This window comes from Stegodyphus dumicola, chromosome 8, assembly GCF_044657685.1.
Source record: "Stegodyphus dumicola isolate Sdum_Otavi_A_Nest chromosome 8, ASM4465768v1".
NCBI classification, from domain to species: domain Eukaryota; kingdom Metazoa; phylum Arthropoda; class Arachnida; order Araneae; family Eresidae; genus Stegodyphus; species Stegodyphus dumicola.
In genome coordinates, this window is record NC_140775.1 from 122,565,401 (window position 1) to 122,583,194 (window position 17,794).

Below are 17,794 nucleotides of genomic sequence, written 5' to 3' on the forward strand. Positions count from 1 at the left end.
AGGATCCATAGAGTCCCAATTTAAAAGCACTTTGGCTTAGATTATTCTTTAAAATATTCAAATAGCTATATTGATTTATTATTCCGTCGCTTATAACTAAATTTCCTACTCCAGTTACTGCCATACAACCCCAAACCATAATCGAACCACCATTGTGTTTTACAGTTCATCTCATGTTCTTTGGTTCTAGAGCTGCATTTGCTTTCCTCCAAACTTTTTGGTGTCCATCTGACCCGTAGATGTTGAATTTACTTTCATGCGAAAAAATCACGGAATTCCAAAAATTTATGTCCTGCTTTACATTTTCTTTTGCAAAATCTATTCTCTTTTTTCGATTCACTTTGTTAACAAATGGTTTTCTTCGCATAATTCGACCATGGTATCCTGCCTTCTGTAACACACGGCGAATTGTTTCAGGATTACATGACTTCGCAAAATTGTTTTTCACATCAGTTGTCAATTTTGGTGCAATAATCGTCGGATTTTTTTTCACATTTCCAATAATAATTCGCCTTTCTCGATCCATCAAAATGGGCGGTCGTCCTGTTCTTGGCTTGTTTAGCGTATTTCCCTCAGCCTGGAACTTTTCAATGATTTTTTGCACTGTTGCAGGACTTTTGCCTATGATTTTAGCGATTTGTCTTTGGGACATGCTTTTCTTATAGAGCTTTATTATTGCATCCTTTAGATCTTTTGATAATTCTTTTCCACGTGGAGCCATTGGTGAATTGTTGATGTACTTAAAGCTCAAACTTACAAGCTTTGTAGCAGAACTTCTACACTTATCACTGAAATACGAAAAATCACTCGAGAAGTTTCATTCAGCCTATTTAAAAGTAAAAACTTCAGAGTGCATATATACTTTTGTGATTTAAATTTCTGCTGGTAGTTAACAAAATTACTCTTAAAGTCTTTTAAAATATAATGATTTGGTTTATTTTTCATTACTTTATGACTTGAATCAGAAGCTATAAACAACACTCTCCAAAATAATATTTTTCTTATATTTATTTGAGAACTAGAGCTTTTTCACTTAAGCTATGAGTTGCATACTTACTTTTGTGACTATATGTATGTAAGGATCATCTAACTTGCCTGTGAGCCCAAATAAATCTTCCCAGTTAAATATAGATCTCTGATCCGTCAACACGGAATGTTTGTGAAAAACTGTTTGACGAGTTTTTCACACAGTTTCAGAGCAATAAAGTTTGGAGTTGGTTCAGTAGTTTATTTTTTATAAATATTTAAAATGATTCGCGGAAATATATATAAAACTGCAGAATTATTTTGACATATAAATACTACATGAATTTTCAGCCTATATTCGCTTGAGCATGAAAGTTGGCAAAGTCAGATTTTATAAATTCAACGCACGTTCAGATATTAAGCTGTATAGTTAAATTTCTGTAAAATATGATGAAATTAAAGAAATGTCTTATGTATTACATTTTTATATGTATTGTTATATGCATGTAAACAGCAGAAACACTCGGGATCACTTAGAAGGAAATAGACTATAAAGAACGACTGCCAGACAAACCGTTTAGTGTAAAAGTTTGGCTCCTGTCTGAAAGATGCTGCTGATGAAAAAGTACCATGATCGCAGATACCATTACATATGTTTATTTTTTCGCTTAAGGCATTAGAAAAAGGAATTTTGTACAATTCTGTACCACTCTAACTGCCAACTCCTGGAACCCTAAAGACAGATAGACAACATATCGTTCCATCATAGCTTCTAAATGCAGAAACACAAGCTCAGGTGAAGGTTTACAGTATACCTCTTTATTAACACGCCATTTTCACAGTTGCGAAAACTATACGATAACAAAATTACAACTACTTCAAGGATACGTAGAACAAATGTTCCAGTCAAATTATAGTATTAAATAAAAAGTAGCACGCGCCTAAACAATCTTTGGCTCGTTCTTAATATTCACGAAGTAAATGCGGCTAGCGAAACTAAAGCCTATAAGTCAATTCACTAACCATGAGGTGTAACAGAATAACCGTTCGGCGAAAGCTGCCAAACATTCTCTCTCAAACTCAAAAACTCAAAGCTTATATACGAGTATATTAATATATTACTCCTTGGCAGAAGATGAGAAAGCAGAAGTGATAGTATAGGAAAAAATAATAAGAAAACTTGTTTAATTAACATGATGCCCTACAAATTTGCTGAATTTATTGGCAGGATAATGCAATGAGATGTCGCAGCAAATCTTGCATCGGCTATTTATTCACTTTAAAATGCTTGACGCATGAAGCCTCAATATAGGAGCTCAGCATTAAATTTAAGACATGCTTTAATTAACTTCGTTCTTTATTTTAATGATAATTTTCGAAATTTTAGAATTCTCCGATAGTTATGAGGCTTGAAGTGGGTTACTAGAATATTAAATCTTCAGGCATCTATTAATATTGATGACTGCAGTTTTTGCGTATATTTCGCTGACTCTAATGTCAGTATACGATAGAAGCCCATCAGCTATTTCATATTATAAAAAATGCTTTTGCCTTTGTTTCTTTATTCAGAAGAAAGAGAAACCACAGTTAATTGATGGGCATAGCAAAGTTTGGTTTCTTCATTTTTGTAGACAAAACACATTTTTAAGAAATGGTTGAGGTTACTCTAGAACAGAGGTTCCCAATGGTTCATTATTAACATCCTGGGGGTGATAATATTTTAAAGAGGGTTAATGGTGATATTAGGGATCGACAGCTGAATATGCATGAGCAGTTTATGGAGCAATGAAGATCCCATTGATTACTAAAGAAGTGTTAATCTTGTAAAATAGATGATTAATTATGTACTGATATTAAGCTGCGTCAGCTTCTATGTAATATAGAAGAAATTAATCAATTAATAAATAAATATGGTAAAAAACTAAACAAAAATATTCAGTATATTTTTAATTTAATAATACTTTTTTAAAGTATATAAATTTGAATGTCAATCCAAGAGATACATCCTAAAATAAAAGCTATTGTGAAATAACATTACTGACCATTCCCTTTTCTTACATAGTAAAAGTATACTTAAGTCAGATCAATAATTTACTGAAACAAGAAATAGATTGAATATTTTTAAGCAAGGGGATTTAAGAACAAAGTTGAGCAATTTTATGCCAAATAAAAAACATTGTATCAATCTCTCAGCAGCAGCCATCAGTCCATACATTTTTAAGCATGATATCAAATATGAAATTATTTGAATATATATTTTTTCTTTAAAGAAACTATTTAATGTATTTTTACATTTTCAGCGCTTTTCTACGGATTTCTTTGCGTGTTACTGACATTTTTGGTTGCGACGTTTGGAAACTTAGTTCAGGCATCTTTGACAGTCTTTGGCATGCTTGGAGGGCCTGTTTTGGCTATCTTTCTTCTAGGAATGTTGACCGAAAGGTGCAACGAAAAGGTTATTAAAATGTTCCTTATCTGATTGTACGTCTCTAAAGACTTTGAAATACGGTTATTGATTTAAGTTCAAATATAAATTTAAGAGCGTTTCTACAGGTTTGAAAGAGACCATTTTTGAAGAAATAAAATTTTTAATTAGTTGGAATTTTTAAAACGAAAGAGCTTATGTATTTTGAATTAATAATTACTGTATATGTCAAGAGTATTTATGTTAAAATTCATGCAAATAAAAACAGAAAATTTTAATAGATTAAAATGATCTCGTTTTTTATTAGTTTAAAATGATTTCAGTTTTAAACTTTTAAAATAATTCGTTATAATTTTTATTTGATAAGAGAACTTTCGTAATATAGAAACACATTATTGTACAAAGAAACACTTCTATTCCAGAATGTTATGCTAATATCGCTTTTAGTTTTAAAATAACGTTGGTGATAATTAGCCATCTTTATCACATTAATAATATCTTTTCGGCAACATTGTAGATCTACTTTCTTAGCATGTTATTTTTGTTATAATAAGAATACAAAAAACATATTACATGTTATTTAATACTAATAACGTAAAGGGGAGAATAGCATAAAATATTATTAACAGTTTTGATGCTATAATATTCTATATATGATATAATATAATTTATTATAATTATATATATTATTATATTATACGAGACCACTCGGGATTTCAAAAAATTTTCAATTCAAAGTTTTTCTGTGCTTCCACGCTGCTCTGTGGCACTCAGCACAGGGAAGGAAGGCGAACCTCTGTCCCCGAGTATACATAATTTATTACAAATTATATTATATATATAATATATAATATAATATAATTCTAAGGGGGAAACTTTATAAATTTACGAATTTATGTTCTTTTTGTATGCTAAGTTATAATTCAGTCATATATTGGGTCAGTCCATAAATTCGTGCGCATTTTTTTTGGTAAATTTTTTAAATAATATAAAAAGCACAATTTAACATTTTAATCAATTATATATTTTCCTCCATTATCTGCAATGTCTCGCCATCTTACAAGCAGCTTTTTTATGCCATTGTTGTAGGAAGACTGTGGTTTTGATGCAAAATAGTTGAAATTTCATTGTGTACATCCTGTTAAGAATTTAATTTTTAACAGCAAAAATTTTGTAAGGCACAAGCAGGATATGGCAAAAGCTCCCAATTTAATTCACTAATTTTTTGCAGCGTTGTTCGAGCCGTATGAGGCCTAGTGTTATCATGATGAAACAGCACTTTCTTGATATTCAACAATCGTGGGCGTTTTTTGATCAATTCTGAGTTTAGACGGCAAAGTTGTTCACTATAAACTTCTGAATTAATCGTTTGAATTGCTTCTAACAGTTCAAAAGGTCCTGAACGGGGTTCATTATCAATGCTGCTTTTTCCAACTTAAAATTTTTTAAACCATTTCTGGGCAGTCCTTACACTAATAGTGTGTTCACCATGCACACTATTAATATTTATCGCTGCAAACTTGGCAGATTCACCACACGAAAATAAAAAATGTAGCACAACACGTTTGTACTGATTACCTATATTCATCTTCTATGGGTATTAAAATGCGTTCGATATTTACGAAAGTTGGTGATGAACTGAATAATATGTTAGTCAAACGATGACAAGTTTCAGCAGGTTCAAAATTGTATTGTTTTAGTAAATACGTCATAGTGAATTCCACGCATACTTTTAATCCGCACGAACTTATGGACTGACCACAATTTTGACTTCTATCGAGTTAATCTTCTTTAAACTTCGAATCGTTCACTAAAGATGCAAAATAATTCATCATATTATAAGTATGAATTCTGGAGACAAGTCATTTAGAATAGAGGAATAATTTAGCAGTTTAAACATGTTGATTTGTTCCAATGAAACAAAATGTTTTATCGAATCATTACAAGAGAAATATTCTTTTCTTTAACAATATGTAGCGCTTGTTAAAAATATCTCGTTTAATTAATTATATTTTTATTAGTTTAATTCGAAACTAAAATTTGCTACAATAGAAATACTGAGTAACAAATTTAGTTCGACTTCATTTTTAATGGTTTTAAACGGCAAAAAAAGTTAAAATATGGATAAATTTTAAAATAACTTTTTTGTAGGGTGCTGTCATCGGTCTTGTCTCTTCTATTGCAATTGCTGCGTGGGTAAGCTTTGGATCATCAGCTGCGGCCCCACCGCCGCACGTCCTACCAGTCTCCACCGAAGGATGCTTCTTTCCAAATTCATCCGTACCACAGAATTCATTCCTTCTTAATGTCACTTCTCCATTAGCCATCGTTCAGAATTCGGCTGCCCCAATCATGAATTCGACAGAATCATCAGTGATAGAGACATCTTATGAGTAAGCTAAAGTTTCTAGTTTCTGTTACGTAGTAATTCCTCCTTTGAAAAATTGGGATTTTTCACACGAAGTAATCTCAAACACACTTAATGACATTTGTATTACCGCCGTGAAGGATTAACCTAGCTGACTCTTGGAACTACACCTTGTTTAACCATCTTGTTTCTTAAGTGATTTAGCACTGAACTAGAAGAAAAGAACAGAAAGAAGAAGACAAAAGTTAATGTTTATTAAAGCTACATCTTGGGAAAACAATTAAAGTTACCAAAACACTGCTACTTGCGACTTCTTGGAATACAAATGTTTAGTGTTTGGTACACAAAAAAATGTATTCGACATTTAACATTTTATTTCCAGCTATTCGCAATATCTAAGCATAAGCACTAGCTGATACAAGAAAATAATTTTAGAAAAAAATATCGGTATATGGATGGACAATTCATGAAATAAACTGCTTTTCCGATGTGTTGATAAAACCTTTTTACTAAATTACACTTGCTATTTAAATCTACCTAATTTACATATTAATGAGAAAGATTACAAAAAAGAATTAGCGTAAAAACAAATCTTCTCAAATGAACTTCACAATCTTTTTGAGTCATTTGGTTCAAGAAGCAGGAGACGTGAGAAATGTGCAATATCCTCGCCGAGACTCAAACCCTGGATCTCTCGAATACGCGTTGAACATGCTTCTAATTACACCATGAAGGCATGCGGAAAAAAGACAGAAAAGTCGGAGGTCTCCATAGCGGTGCACTCATTCACTCGCTCACCTTATAACCTATTGTTTCAAAGAATTATTCTAACTCTTGATTTAATAGTATAAAATTGCTTCATTATTTATAAAACGTAAATATAAATTTTATCGTGTATATTACCGTATATAATATTTTAAAAAAAATTAAAAACTGAAATTAATAAATTAACATTAATAGACTGGTTCATAATTTCTAAGGACAGTAGCAGCGATAGCAACCATAAAATGAAAGGCAGGAAAATCTGAAAACTAGCCTAAGTGCGGGATGCAGTAAGACGTGTTTTGCGTATGCAAATTTTTTATTTGACGAAATTGTTCGTCACGTGACGCTAATAAAAGAGATAAATGATTTGACGCATACTGACTTTTCTTGTCCAAAAGCGCAGTTTAACGGGAAAGAATCAATTGATTAATCTGCAATTTTCATGGTGTCTTCCGGGTATCACTTAGATGATTTTACGCGTGGCCGTATTATTGGCAACATTAAAGAAGGGTGGAAAGTAACATATGTTGCTATGGAGTTCGACGTAAGCCACAGTGTTGTTTCAAGGCTTTGGAAAACATTTCAAACAAATGGACTGTGTAACAAACATTACGAGGAGGTCGTGTTCGCGGTACGACGTTTGCAGAAGATAAGGATATAGTGCCATCGACAAAAAGAACCAGTGCAACACAGCTATTGAGGTCTTAAATCAATTACCTGATGTTGCTGGCAGGCAAATCTCCCGAAAAGCTGTAGCTAGAGGTTTTGCATCAAGGAAATGATATATACGCCCTCTGTTCTGTTTTGTGCATTCCATTGCCCTGACAGCAACGTACCGCCCATTTGCAGTGTTATCGCGAGCATTGTAATTGGAATCATTAAAACTGGGTTTGTGTACTATCCTTAGATGAGAATAGGTTCAGTCTGTTACCGGATTATAGACGCCAGCCCATCTTCCATGACAGTGGTACCGCTTATCGTCCACAAGATACTGCTTATATCCAGGAAAGGACCGATATCCGAGATGCAGTATCATGGTATGGGCCAGCGCTATGATCAATGGCCACACGTCCCTATATGTGGTTGCAACTGGGACTATGACTGGCCGACAATACATTAATCAATGTTCTGCTGCCAGCGCAACATGTTATCGAACAGTTGCTGTACAGGAGTGTCTAGAGAGCGAGGATATTCAACGCCTCGTATAATCAGCATGTTCTTCAGATCTGAGTACTATTTGGGATGTTTTGGGAAAGAATCTTGCTGGTCGACAGTGCCCTTCAATAAACGAGGACTCTCACATCCGTTCACTGAAAAAGGAATGGGATAAATTACCCCAACAGCTGTTGGATAATGTAGTGAAAAGTTTGTCACGACGTGTGGAATATTACACCACCCTCCATGGTGACCATATCCCGAACTGACACCTTCTGAACTGTCTTTATTAATATTTTAATTCTGTAATTTTTGGTTGAATTTCAAATAAATTCTTTAGTCGTTTTGCATTTAGTTATTTAAGCCGTAGATACGGCATCAAAGGTTAGTTTACTTTTAGTTACGTATTATTTTGCTGTTGAAAGTTAATAATTCGTCTGACCATTTCGAAGCTTAAACTAATATCTAGTCTAAGTCAAATTGAATTTATCCTTGTCGTTGTGCATGAATGCGAGCATGATATGAAATTCTTCGTGAAAAACTTCTATTGGGAGATATGGAAACAGCCTTAGCCCTGTTCTCGATACTAGCTTTTCCATGCTTTTCGTTTGCATGAAAGGATTTGCAAAAACCAGATACCATTCTGAAGAGAAAGTCAAAAAAGCGGGACTACAGTGGTTAGCATAAGTGGGACAGGTCTCCGATAAAGATACAGAGACTTACAAACTACTCTGTGGTAAATATTTGAATAAATTTGGTACATATGGCAAAAAAAGTAATTTTGGGAGTATACATTTATGTAAATAAAAGCAATTATCATATATGTTCCAAATGCTGTTTTTTTCATGCTTGAAAAACTAAACTTTTGACATAATCTCATATTTTTGGAAGATAAATGTTGTTTACATATAAGCTTTAAAGATAATTTCAAATATCTAAAAGGATGAACTTCGGAAAGCTAGTTGTAATATAACAATAATTTTATCTGCAGCACTGAATGTTATTTAAGATTCTAGTTAAACACAGCTTAAAATTATCTGTATGATTCCTCAAAGAAACAAGTCTAATCATTCTTCAGAGAATATTTTTCCTCAAAGAAATTAGACTTAATTAGAACTTAGTCAAAAATTAAAAACAAAACTTAATGATTTCGCTTCTTTTTTTCCTTAGGAACATATTTCCGTTGTACAGAATATCATACATGTGGTTCGCACCGATCGGATTCTTCTCTGCTGTAATCATAGGTTATGTAGCAAGTATAATTATTAATCTCATTAACGGTGAGTAGATGTTTCATTTAAAAATATGTAGTTTTTAACATGAACTTAAATGTATAGGTAATGAATGAAGTTTTATCTTGTAATCTTGGTGAGGCATTTAATAAGAAATATTCTCCCTATTTTACCTTGTAGAGACATTAGATAATTTTGGAAGCAGGCAAGATGAAAAATTAGCAATGCCTTTCGCCGGGAATCGAACCACGGACCTCTCAATTACGCGTTGCGCGTGCAGACCACTACACCACGAAGGCTCACTAAGAAGGCGGGAGAAATACCTTATATACTCCCCCTTTTAAAGAGCGACTGCGGTTTTCAGAGGACCCAATCGCCAAATCCTGGGTGAGGAGAATCATCATCCAACACCCTTTTAGTTCGGACGCCACTGTAACGACATTAGGTACTTTTTTGGAAGCACGCAAGATGAAAAATATGCAACGCCTTCGCCGGGAAGCAAACCGCGGGCCTCTCAATTACGCGCTGAGCGTGCAGACCACTACACCACGAAGGCTTGCTAAGAAGGCGGGAGAAGTACCTTATAACCTATGTGTAAAATATATGCTTTACTGCATGTTCTTCGAAATATTATATTTAACAAATCTTAGCATTCCATGAGGGTTTAGTTAAGGTTTAAAAATTTTACTTATTTCTCTTATTGATAACCTGCTATAAATATATGAGATTGAATTATTAGGTCATAATTTTTATTTTTCCCGCACATCATTAATTAAAATAATATAACGTGTTCTTTCTAGGATTTTTATATATATACAAAACTATTTTCTGCCATTTAAACAAATATGTGCATGAATATGCAAGTATGTGCAACTATTAAGCCATTTAAACAGTAACTGTAACCATTTGTTAATAATTTCGTTTCCAGACTATTAATATCTTGACTAAATTTAATTGCTCCGTAAGAAAGCGAATGACTGTTATTTTGCTTGTGTTCCTTATCAGATCTTTAAACATGTTTTTCTTGAGCTAAATTAAATCTGGAAACGTTATTGCTTATTAATATGTTTTTAAAAGTTAGATATTAATGCTGTGTGTGAATACAGTAAACTGCTTTTAAATAAATTTCATTAATTTGAATTTTATGGTAAAGAAACAGAAAGAAAATGAAGAATAATTTTAAAGTTATTTTAAATGTTTCTTTCAATTTATTAGCTGCATGTACTTTTCAAAACCTTGGCATTACATAAAATTGTAACGATACGTCAAAGAAAGGTATCTCCAAGTATTTTGCTTTACATGTAATTCATTTAATTATCCTAAAATAGATTCAAAGTTTGAACTCATTTTACTAATTTACTCATTTTACTTGCATATCAGCAGTACAATAAATATGTGAACGAAAAATTCTCAATATTTACAAACAGAAAACATAGAGAGATATAATTATTACGCTTACACACATAAATATGTGTACCCAGTTATGGTCCTACTTTCCTTTGCTGAAATAAATTTTGTAGATGTTGCTGAAAAAGTAGATTACTGAGCAAACGGTTCTCATCTACTTGGAATCTCCTTTGAGTCCTATAAAGACGTTCATCATTTTGAAATAATGAGCTCAACTAAAATATTTCTATTTGCAATTCACACTAAATGTTGTAATAAAGCTTAAAACGCCATTGTAAATTCTTTATTCTTCTCTTTTGCACGTAACTGTTGTAATAAAAGCAAGCTTAAAACGTAGTTGTAAATTCTTCTTTTTTTAATGTAGGAGAGACAAAGGAAGTGCCAGAAGAATTACTCAGTCCTGTTTTAAAGTTTTTTCTAAGCAAACCGCCTAAGTCTTCAGAAAAGAATGATATCCAGATATCAGTAAGAATGATTCTCTTTCATTTTTTTACCCATTATTCATCATTATTGCTAAATCAAACACAAAAGCCTGGTTGCCTTATAAAACAACTTGTGTTGCACTATTTTAAAACAAAGAAGGAGCAGAAAATAATTGTTTCACAAAAAAAATTGAAATCTTTTTCACTTATTTCTTTTATTATTACCGCTAGTTTTATTTTTTCTTCTGAATTACTAAATTTAATTAAAATTAAATTAAGATGTTTTCAAATTAAGATGTTAGTGTAGAATGTTTGCTCGTTATTTTTCTATTTATTTTATTAACTGCTTTTTCTGGCTTTGCTAAAATAAAATAGTGGCAATAGCAGTGGAAAGGAAATCAAAATGTGGAGGTAACGAAATCAAGATACAGTTAGTAAAGAATAAGATATTAAATCAAATATTTTTTGTTTTTCTTAATTGCTGTTCATCGATCACTTAAGCTTTTACAATATTTAATGATTCTTTCTGGCTATGAATTGCGTTCAGATTTCTTTCTAATTCTTGAAATCATGAAATAATTTAAAACGTATTGTTTATATTTTATTGCCTAAATGCTGTTGTTATTTAAATAATTTTTTACTTTTTATCATCTTGGACAATACTATTGTTCTACAATAAATGCAGAGAAATAAGGCATTTGTTGTCATCAATGAAAATGAACTTTCCTAATAGCTTTTGTTGTGCAGTTTTTCGGACAATCCTTCGAACATAATTAAGATTCAAGATTCTTGATGCCTGTGCTTATAATGAACTCATAGTTTAGCTACGTTCAAGATTTTCAGTCAATTCCCTCAAATGGTATTTTGCGTGGTTAAATATAGCATACTCTGAACACGTTTTAACTTAACATAGTAATGAGAACTAAGCTGCCTGCAATATATATATGCATTATTTATCTGCAATAAATGAATGTTTAATTATGCAGGCTTATTTTATATCAATAACAATTTTTACAATACTGTAAGAATATATTGTAAACTTCCGATTCGTGAAAGTTTTATTTAGAGCAAGTTTTTCTATGCCAGGTAACTATTATTAATATAATATTAAACTATGAAACATTCGTCAACTCATATTATATAACTAAACATTACTCGAACTTTTCGTAAGGTTTATTTTAGCCAAAAAGGAGCTATTAGTCTCCAAATGAATTTTGCAGCGTATCGCTGTAAATGCCGGTCTACTTTAGATGGCTGAAACTTTTTTCAAGTTGTTACCGCCAAATGTTATCTGCCCGTATTATTTTTAAAGAAATTAAATAGCGAAGAATTTACATGTATGTATGTGTGTATGTTCCTCGCACTGTGAAAAAACGACGGTACCTAAGGCCATCAAATTTTGAATAGCGTAGTCCTCCACCCGAAATTGGATACATGAATTTTTAATTTCGAATTTGTTAGCCCAAAGGGGAGTTAGCCCAGAAGAGCTATTAGTCGTTTTGCCTCGAATCATTTTAAATGTCCGAATCACATTTCAAATTGTAGCTACTAAATATTCTCGCCTTGTATTATTTTTAAAGAAACTAAATAATGAAGAATCTGCATTAATGTATGTAAATTTCTCGCATTGTGAAAAACAAATGTACCTACAGTCATCAAATTTTGAATAACATATTCCTCCACATGAATAAGGGCACCTGGAAGCCCGAATTTGGAATTAAGAATTTGTTTTATTGTACGTTTCATATTTTGTTAAACGAATTTTTGACTAAAAAAAAACTTAAGTTTCAAAGCGAGCAGTGGCAACACTCTAGGGAATAAAATATTTTTATCTCCAGGCCGCGAGACTGTCTATCGTAAATTCTAAAGATACGCTGTTTTAAATTATTTTTAGCACAAAGCGGGGCTAGCCTAAATGCTCTCGAAACATGTGTATGTCTGTAAATGAAAAAGAACGCTCTTTTAGGCGTAACATATAATCTGAAAGCTTTCGGAGCTTATTAGTCCAAAGGGGCTTTGTCCCTGAAGGACTATTGCTTTCATTTTACGTTGAAATCTTTTAAAGGCTGTATCACTTTTCAAATCGTTGCTACCAAATACTATCGCCCCGTACTATATTTGAAGAAATTGAAAAATGAAGGTTCTGCATAAATGTATGTATGTTTCTCGCATTGTGATAAAACAACGGTACCTAGAGCCATCCAATACTGAATGGCGTAATCCTACTGCGAATATGGGCATTTGAAATTTGGAATTTGTTTTATTATCGATTTCATATTTTGCAAAATTTTAACGAATTTTTATTAACAAACTCAGCGATTTAAAAGCGAGCAACGGCAACACTATATGAGGGGGGGGGGACCTTTTTATCTCCAGCGCGCGGAACTATGTATCGGAAATTCTTAAGATATGCTCATTTTAAAATTATTTTCCGACATTGCTTTTAAACTGAATTTTATGGTTTAAGGGCAAAAAACATGATATTTAATAAATAAAGGTAACACACAAAACGTTTAAAAAGCTCTCCTTTGGACGTAATTTAAAATCTGAAACCTTTCAGATTTTTTAAAATTATTTTGTTGTTTATTTTATATTTTGTGAAACTTTAATGAAGTTTTGATTAAAAATTGAACACTTTGAAAGTGAGTGGTAGCAACACTCTTTGAATACCATTTTTATCTCAAGCACGCGAGACTGTTGCCTTCCTTTATATTTAACAAACTCAACTCTACGAAGGCAACATATTGCCGAGGCCAGAAGTAAAATACCTCTATCTTCTACGCGCCAACATATTGCCATTTAGTAAAGCCCAAGATATTTTCAATATCTCTTATGTTATTATTATATCGGGAGGTCATTGAGTAATAAATTTAGGAGTTAAAAGCAATAAACACATTCCTTTAAGAATATTTTTATTGTGATTGATATAAATAAAGATGCATTAAAATCTTGAGTTATGCAATTAGAAATTTTTAATATTTTTATCAAATGAAACTAGATGGGCTCTTCGAAATCATTATATTACTGTCTCCTTTTTAGGATAATTATTTTATGCGATGCTGCGCAAGCAGCTAGTTTTTAAAAAAAAAACACTGTAGCGAATATTAAAGTATTCAAAAAGCCGAATTACCATTTAAAATTCTTGTACCTCTATGATCATACAGTAATAATGCATTTGATACTGTATGATCAGAGAGGATGCACAGAAACGCATAATAAGTGCTTTCTTTTTTAAAGAAATTTACTACCTAAATTTTTAAGTGTGGATTTGTTGTATATTAAAAAATCGTTTAATAATCAAAAGAATTTTTAATAATCAAAGGAATCTTTTTAATTCAATTATTACGTTACTTTAAAAAATAGCATATTTTAAATCATATAATTACATGTATGAAATTATATTAACGTTTATTTAAAATTTATATTCTTTAATTTTCATGAGTGGTTTTCTTTTCATAACTTTAGGGACCAATGGAGCTCCAGTCTCAGAATCCATCAGTGACTGTCTTAAAATCGAAAGAAAACGAACGCTTTTAAGGTTCATATTGCATTATCACCTAGTACTTGAGATTTCAACATTGTTTAAGAAGAAATGTGTGAACTGATTTGCGTGTCTTGGCTATACGAGCGAATTTTATGAAACCGTAACTTGGAGAGCAGATGTCTTCTTTCCGAGTTGTATGGTTTCGAGTGGTATGTTTCGTTATGCTGAATTGTTTCATCCAGGGAATGATTGTTCATATCAAATAATGATGAACATTACCATCTTTGTAAATATAAAGAATCAATCATTAATTATGCTTGTCAAGTATAAGGACTGTTATGCATTATACAATCACACTGAAATTACAGTAAACTTTTGATTTTCGGGATACAAAGAATGATGACTCTAGGAAACATTTCTTTCTGAAGACTAAAGAAAGCTAATGTTGATAAGTGTAGCTAAATCATAAGAACTATAACCGAAATCATTGAAAGAAAGGTTTTATTGTTGACGCCTCTATAGTTATTCATATTTAAACAACAAGGTATATAATTAAGGCAAATTATCACTAGCAATGCCATGGGAACAACACGTTTGAGTTAATTTGTAAGTAACGTTATTTCTTATGTTTATTGCCTGTGATATCAAAAGCATACTGCATTTTATATTTTCATAAGAATTCCAATGCTGTTCGATCAAAGTGAGAAAAAAATCAGGATCTTCTCTTTAAAGGACAACATGTGCCGAAGAAGTTTCTCGAGAAAGATAAACGTGACACTTTCAGCGCAAACTTTACACTTCCAGCGAGAAAACACGCTTTCGTCGTTTATTTTTTCGACTATGATGAAGTTTTTATTAAATTAAGAGAAATGTATCTTAGTTATTTAACGAAAGAAAGAAATAGAATGAAGCGTGCTTTAAAAAACAATTATTGGCAATATTTACTTACAAGAACAAGAACACTTATGAGAGATAAGAGCGCATTTAATTTAACGGAGGCTAATAAGCAACGTTGCTGTTATATATCTTTCTATAGAAAATTGTTTAGAACGTGTTGCCCTGTAACAGAAAACATCCGAAATGCATGTCATAGCTTTTGTGTTCAACAATTTGTCAAATTTTATATCATTTGACACAGATAATAATAAATTTTATATTTTTGAATTTGTTTTTAGCTTTTTATCCTTTCTGTAGTTTATCTGCCTTTTTGTTCACACAACACAGGGTTATTTTTTGGTCACTCGAAGGACAGACTCTTGACATATTTTTCAGTTTACACATTTTATGTTCCAATGTATTAATGTCTTACTGTCCAAATATTACATATATTTTTACACTTAAATAGGTCTTTCGATCACATACAAAAATATATGAAGGAAGTGCTAATGCAAAGCGTGCTGGATTTGCCTGCAATGTTTTATTTGCAAAAATAGCTTAAGCAAAAGGATTTCATATGTAAGAAGTAAACTGAAAATTATTTAGAAGAATATAGATTTAAGTGTAGTTGATATCTACCAATTCTTAAACTTAATAGCTGGTAGCTACAGTTGGTAAATGTAAACGAATATTTAGTACTTACAAGTTTTGCATACTTACAAGCCGTACCTAATAAAAACGGAAATATTACAAATATTTATCATTTGTTGTATAATACGCATGCATAATTATAACATGTTACACCTTTAAATGCGATCATGAAAAAAAAAAAAAAAAAAAAAAAGACTGAAGAGTATTTTTACCGAAAGAGTTAAAATTTCACTGTTTTCGTAACTACATTACAGTATGAAACTTGAACTAAAGCACTTGATTCATGTGACAATAAAAATGGTTTTAAATGTTAATAATGATATCCTCCTTCGTTTGAGATACTGAGCCATTTAAAACACGTAAGTGCATAACATCACTATTGCCTGAAAAACAAATTATTGCTTATCTTCTTGATATGTCAGTACAAATAGCAACTAATAGCATGATCGGTTAAAGTAACGAAGCAGCGGTGAAGTTAAGTTTTCACACACAGGAGAAATCGACCCTTAAAGCAGGATGTATTTTTGTAAAAAAAACAGTAACAGTTAATTCAAAAGCAAAAGGGTTGAGAAATGTATGAAAAATTACATTATATTCATGAATACAGCACATTGAAGACAATCTAAGCACGCGGTTTTTGTCATCATATTAATTTTTTAGCACATTTCTGTTTTTGATTTTATTCTGACCCGTACTGCAAAAAATTGGTGATAGCTTGTCCTCTGTGACTGATGTTGATTATTTTTATTTATTGGAGAAGTTTTCGTAATCTATTGTTTCAAAATGAAAACAAAAGAGTGTACTTATAGAAAAGAAAATATTTATTGCCGCGCATGGCCATGTTACACACCATTGTTTGTACAATAAAAATTTGAACATTCTCCGGGATTTCTGTGCATTTTTTCAGAGAAATTTCCATTCGCATTATTTAGCAACCTTTAATAAAAAAAGCGCAAATTTTCGGCAAACTAAATTTTCTCATTTTATAAACGTTTACAGATGTCTTTTTGTATCTAGATTTATGCATCAATATATTAACTGATTCATACGGACTGATCCCACTTGAAACTCAAGTAGAAATTCTGGTTCAAATCAGGGACATTAAACTATCACTTTTTATGATTATGAATTTTGTAGATAACAAATTCGTAATCGTAAGATAATAAAAGATCATAATAAGATTACGAATTTCGTAGCAGGGCCATAATAACCCGGCTATTAGGGCAGCTGTCGTTAATAAACCGATAGTTTTATGATAATTATTCCACTTTAAACATTATGTCGATACCATATAGATTTATAAATTTGAAAATTACTCGCCACTGACAATTCTTTCAAGCTCATCTGCCAGCAAACGAATTCGTTAGCTAGTTGTTATCGTCTTCAAATTTCTCGTATACTTTGTGAATAAGAGACAGTTTCCTTAGAAAACCTCCTCGTAGGCATACATACTGGGGTAAATAGACATCAAATGTTTAATTGTAATATATAACTTAAACTAAATTTATTTTAATTATGATTATGGCTGAAAATCTTAAACATTACAAATAATGAAAATAAATATATACTGAAATATATTACACGACGTAACTTCCTTAAAACACCATGCAAAATATCGTGTGGAGGGAGGGATGTATATGTGACAAAACAGAAGACATGTTAGGATAAGATTGTTGTTTTCTAAACAGCTATATCAGAATTTCCAAATAAACCTTTGCATTGCTGCAAATCTTGTTACAAAGTAAAACACATACAAGACTTAAATATTGATAATAGGGTTTCTTTTTAAGCTCACAGAAAACAAAATTTATAAATTGTTATATCTCTTCTAAAAGGCATAAAGCAAATTTATGGGACAATACACGAATCCTGTAAGAACAAGTGAAAGAGCAGAATCAAAATTATTAAAAAGAGGAATGAAGTTTATTAGTTATTGAAGAATCTATTGCCTTCTGCAAATAAAGCCACAGCATAAGTGTTCTCTAAAGAAGTTACAAGCTGTTATTCCTGAGACACGACAATTGATAATCCTCTAAAGCGAGA

At 31.7% G+C, this 17,794-nt stretch overlaps 1 protein-coding gene across 2 annotated transcripts in view; it reads left to right on the top strand.

Moving 5' to 3' along the window:
- LOC118199928 (putative sodium-dependent multivitamin transporter) overlaps positions 1-15,388 on the top strand; it is a 157,743-nt gene extending 142,355 nt beyond the window's left edge. For both annotated transcript variants that reach the window (XM_035371811.2, XM_035371810.2), the window contains exons 9-13: positions 3,267-3,421; positions 5,543-5,784; positions 8,850-8,959; positions 10,683-10,783; positions 14,206-15,388. In XM_035371811.2, the coding sequence (XP_035227702.1) occupies positions 3,267-3,421; positions 5,543-5,784; positions 8,850-8,959; positions 10,683-10,783; positions 14,206-14,277 (680 nt within the window). In that variant the 3' untranslated portion in view covers positions 14,278-15,388. The remainder of the gene's footprint in view (positions 1-3,266; positions 3,422-5,542; positions 5,785-8,849; positions 8,960-10,682; positions 10,784-14,205) is intronic.
- Positions 15,389-17,794: the final 2,406 nt, after the last annotated feature.